This window comes from Micropterus dolomieu, linkage group LG21 (assembly GCF_021292245.1).
Source record: "Micropterus dolomieu isolate WLL.071019.BEF.003 ecotype Adirondacks linkage group LG21, ASM2129224v1, whole genome shotgun sequence".
NCBI classification, from domain to species: domain Eukaryota; kingdom Metazoa; phylum Chordata; class Actinopteri; order Centrarchiformes; family Centrarchidae; genus Micropterus; species Micropterus dolomieu.
Genome location: NC_060170.1, coordinates 36,044,494 through 36,048,852, shown reverse-complemented (window position 1 = coordinate 36,048,852; position 4,359 = coordinate 36,044,494). Strand labels below are relative to the sequence as shown.

The 4,359-nt window shown below is 50.7% G+C and overlaps 1 protein-coding gene across 1 annotated transcript; it reads right to left on the bottom strand.

Annotated features, from left to right (window-relative positions):
• Positions 1-366: 366 nt before the first annotated feature.
• LOC123960374 lies at positions 367-4,002 on the bottom strand. The gene is made up of 6 exons (XM_046035055.1): positions 3,571-4,002; positions 1,905-2,078; positions 982-1,279; positions 683-896; positions 550-600; positions 367-494 (listed from the first exon to the last, which is right to left on the bottom strand). The coding sequence occupies exons 1-6, from the start codon at positions 3,597-3,599 to the stop codon at positions 367-369; spliced, it is 894 nt and encodes a 297-aa protein (XP_045891011.1). The 5' UTR covers positions 3,600-4,002.
• Between the last annotated feature and the right edge of the window lie 357 nt (positions 4,003-4,359).

Sequence of the window (4,359 nt, the reverse complement as noted above, 5' to 3'; positions counted from 1 at the left end):
CTGCAGACCACCAGCTGGAGCTGCAGCTCCCTCTCTCCCACAGCAGACTGCAGACCACCAGCTGGAGCTGCAGCTCCCTCTCTCCCACAGCAGACTGCAGACCACCAGCTGGAGCTGCAGCTCCCTCTCTCCCACAGCAGACTGCAGACCACCAGCTGGAGCTGCAGCTCCCTCTCTCTCACAGCAGACTGCAGACCACCAGCTGGAGCTGCAGCTCCCTCTCTCCCACAGCAGACTGCAGACCACCAGCTGGAGCTGCAGCTCCCTCTCTCCCACAGCAGACTGCAGACCACCAGCTGGAGCTGCAGCTCCCTCTCTCTCACAGCAGACTGCAGACCACCAGCTGGAGCTGCAGCTCCCTCTCTCTCACAGCAGACTGCAGACCACCAGCTGGAGCTGCAGCTCCCTCTCTCCCACAGCAGACTGCAGACCACCAGCTGGAGCTGCAGCTCCCTCTCTCCCACAGCAGACTGCAGACCACCAGCTGGAACTCACTGGTTCACATGAGATGAACCAGGTTTTAAAAAGGGAAAATATTTAAAGACTCACTCTGAATGACAAGCTGCCCCGCCTCCGGAATGACTGACAGCCGTAGCTGACCTATAGAGAGAGAGAGAGACTTATTATTATGACCTGGTCTGATGAAAGCTCAGTTACTGATTGATTGATTGATTGACGGCACCTCTCCCTCTGAACACAGACGGGTGGATCTTCCTCCTCCTCCTGGGCCCAGTTGGCCTCCTCTCAGACCTGGACCCGATCCTGGCTCCCTCCTCCTCTCCTCTGCTGGACTCTGCACCCAGGAATCTCTCACACCTGATTTGGCGGGTCTTGGTCTCTAAGGATTGATCTGAGACCAGATCTGCAGTGCTCACAGGACCTGCTCTGGACCTGATCTGGATCAGAGCAGACAGATCGATCAGTAGGAAGTTCAGGACCAGAATCAAACAGAGACCCTGTCAGAGTGTATTTCTAACTGACCTCGAAGGTGGACTCTGTGGCCCTTTTCTGTCTGATCCGGGTCAGTCTCCTGTAGTCCAGATTGCTCTCAGTGGATCCTGGATCAGTCCGATCTGTGAGGACCAAACCCTGAACCAGTTCAGACCCTCTGAGATCTACAGTCTGGACTGAAGTCTGGATCCTGGTCTTACTGATCTGGGCCACTCTGACCTGCGGTCTGCAGGACTGGATCTCACTTCCAGACCTGAATCCAGATCCAGCTGCAGACTCAGATCCAGTCCTGACTGAGGTCCTGGTTCTGGTTCCAGACTGTGAAAACCTGCAGAAACAACATCTGAAGCTCAGAGTCTGAATGTTGGTTCCTGATCAGGGATCAGGGGCCAGTTTCTGTTGTGCTGGACTAGTCTAAAATTAGTTCAGACTGGTCTGATTTAAGTTGGACTGTTTTACAAAAATGAAGACTAGGTTTAGACGTAAACATGAGACACCTGACCCCAGGCAGTCTGACAGATGGATCAGTCCTGCCTCTTCCCGTTTCAGGATGTTTCCTCTTAAATATTTTTGTTTTGGCGCCATGTTCTTGGATCTTTTTGAGTATCTCTGACGCTCCGCTCAGCGGTCGGGTTAATGCTGGTTACTATCATCGCAGGTTTTTTCCAAAGCGTTTCTTTTTGTTGCCAAACTCTCTGCTAACTGTAAAATGTCCTAATAACCATTTTACAGCTCCAACAAACACATTTTTTTCGCTGGGGTAAACTGCACTGAGCGGTCGGATGCACCTACTCAAAACCATTTTTTTGTTTTAAAAATTGTCTTATTTTACCCAGAATTCATTGCAGTGTAGTGCTACTTCAGAGAGTCAGGGTCTGCAGTGCTTTGTGGTCTTTAGATCAAGTCTGACTGTCTCCTGTATCTGAGCCACGTGAAACCGGACCGGTTCTCACCGTCTGTGCTCTCTCTTCAGGTTCGGTGTTCTCCTCCAAAGAGCTTCTCTTGGATCCCTGTTCTCCTCACAGCCTCCTGCTGTTCTCCTCCTCCCCTTCATCTCCTCCTCCTCCTCCTCCTCCTCTCTGCACCTCCTCTTGCAGGCTGGATGCTGATGCTGGGCCTCCTGGCGTCTGTCAGAGCAGCAGGTGTTCATGTGACCACCAGGGGGAGACAGAAACAACATGTTAGCCGTTAGCCTCTTGCTAACTCTGAGCCTCTTGCTGACTTCCACTAACTGTTAGCCTCCCGCTAACTGTGAGTTTCCTGCTAACTTCCACTAACTGTTAACCTCCCGCTAACTGTGACCTTCCTGCTAACTCCCGCTAACTGTTAGCCTCCCGCTAACTGTGACCTTCCTGCTAACTCCCGCTAACTGTGAGCCTCCAACTGTTAGCCTCCAACTGTTAGCCTCCCGCTAACTGTGGGTTTCCTGCTAACTTCCGCTAACTGTTAACCTCCCGCTAACTGTGAGCCTCCCGCTAACTGTGAGCCTCCCGCTAACTTCCGCTAACTGTTAACCTCCCGCTAACTGTTAGCCTCCTGCTAACTGTGAGCCTCCCGCTAACTGTGAGCCTCCTGCTAACTGTGAGCCTCCTGCTAACTTCCGCTAACTGTTAGCCTCCCGCTAACTATGAGCCTCCTGTTAACTGTGTGCCTCCTGCTAACTTCCGCTAAATTTTAGCCTCCCGCTAACTGTTTCCTCACTTTTGCACTAAAACATTTTCTTATATTTGTACATTCTTATACTGAGGAAAGTTTTAGGTCCTCAACACTTTGAGTTAAACTATAAACCAGATTAGGAGGCGATCGGTGGAAGGGATCCATTTTATTTGTTTTATTTCAACAGCTCTTCTCCTTTCTCATCCCGACTCTTTACTGAAGACAAACACACGTTAAACGCTCTTGTAGTTAGTTTCTATCATTTCATGCTGCCTCCATGAAACGGTGCGAGGCCGCTGAGGTTAGCTACAGCTATCCAGTCTTTTAGAAACAGACAGGTGAGGATGACCTTCTCAAGACGGACGTGTCGGCCCACGTTCAACATTTAAAGTGACCCCCGGCGTAATGTTGCTGCCCCAGTGAATTGTGGGACGGTGTTCCTTTGGTAAAGATGGTCCCTATGCTGAGGGAGGAAAGAGAGGAAACACCTCAGCTGTTAGAGGACTCAGCCAGCTCTCATCTGGGCTTCACTCAGAACCTGATCAGGAAGAGGAGAAGCAGCTGATGTGAAGCTGCAGCTCGTCACGCTGATTGAAGCTAACGAGGAGGATTAACAGATTAACTCGTCACATTCCTCCTCCTGGTTCAGGTTTCTGTTGAACAGCTGCATGTTGAGCAGGACGAACAAACTGTTCATCCATGAAAACACAGTAGGAAGTATCAGATCAGATAAATCAGAATAAAATATGACTTCACTAATGAAACTCTGAGTTTGACTCAAATAGAGAGAGCAGGAAACTCCTTAATAACTCCTTCAGACGTTAACTCTGGAGACGCTCACAAGTTTCTTTCTCCGAGTTAAACATTAAACTCAAACTAACAAGTGTTTTTAAATTCACTTTGTCCCGCAGACTCTTATTCAGCCCAAAGTTCAGATCAATTAAAGTTCAGATTCAGTCTCACCTCTTCCTGCTGGTCAGAGGCGCTTCCATCACTCAGAGATCTCTACCTACCTAACTAACCAACTACCTGCTCTGTAACCACCCGGCAGTCTGGCCGTTTATCTCTCTGCTGAACTCTGACTTTCTTCTAAATTTCCCTCTGAAAGAAAAAAATTCAAACCAGTTCCCCCCCGTCAAGTTAAAACCAACAAACACGACCGTTTCCTGTTCTGTACTTTCAACATAAAAGCACAGTTCTTATCAGGTTGACTAAACTGACTTCACCATACAGGCCTTGTCTCCTCTTTGGCCGGAGCTTTTGAGCTGTATCACATGATCAGTGACCTCCGTCGTCCATGCTGCTTTCAAACTGAATGTGTGTGACGAGATCAAAAACTCCAGAACAGATACTAAATGGACCTCTTGGTGATGTTGACACAACTTAAACCTGCGTCCTCTCCGGCAGCCAGCAGGGGGCGACTTAAACCTGCGTCCTCTCCGGCAGCCAGCAGGGGGCGACTTAAACCTGCGTCCTCTCCGGCAGCCAGCAGGGGGCGACTTAAACCTGCGTCCTCAATAGCAGCCAGCAGGGGGCGACTTAAACCCGCGTCCTCTCCAGCAGCCAGCAGGGGGCGACTTAAACCCGCGTCCTCTCCAGCAGCCAGCAGGGGGCGACTTAAACCCGCGTCCTCTCTAGCAGCCAGCAGGGGGCGATTTAAACCCGCGTCCTCTCTAGCAGCCAGCAGGGGGCGACTTAAACCCGCGTCCTCTCCAGCAGCCAGCAGGGGGCGACTTAAACCCGCGTCCACTC

Bases quoted from the DNA above. Each gene is read 5' to 3' on its own strand.
- LOC123960374 (XM_046035055.1), bottom strand. From the start codon at position 3,599: ATGGAAGCGCCTCTGACCAGCAGGAAGAG. The intron at 1,280-1,904 runs GTGAGAACCGGT...TTGTTTCTGCAG, and splicing joins CTGAAGAGAGAGCACAGACG to GTTTTCACAGTCTGGAACCA. The intron at 897-981 runs GTCAGTTAGAAA...GCTCTGATCCAG, and splicing joins CCACAGAGTCCACCTTCGAG to ATCAGGTCCAGAGCAGGTCC.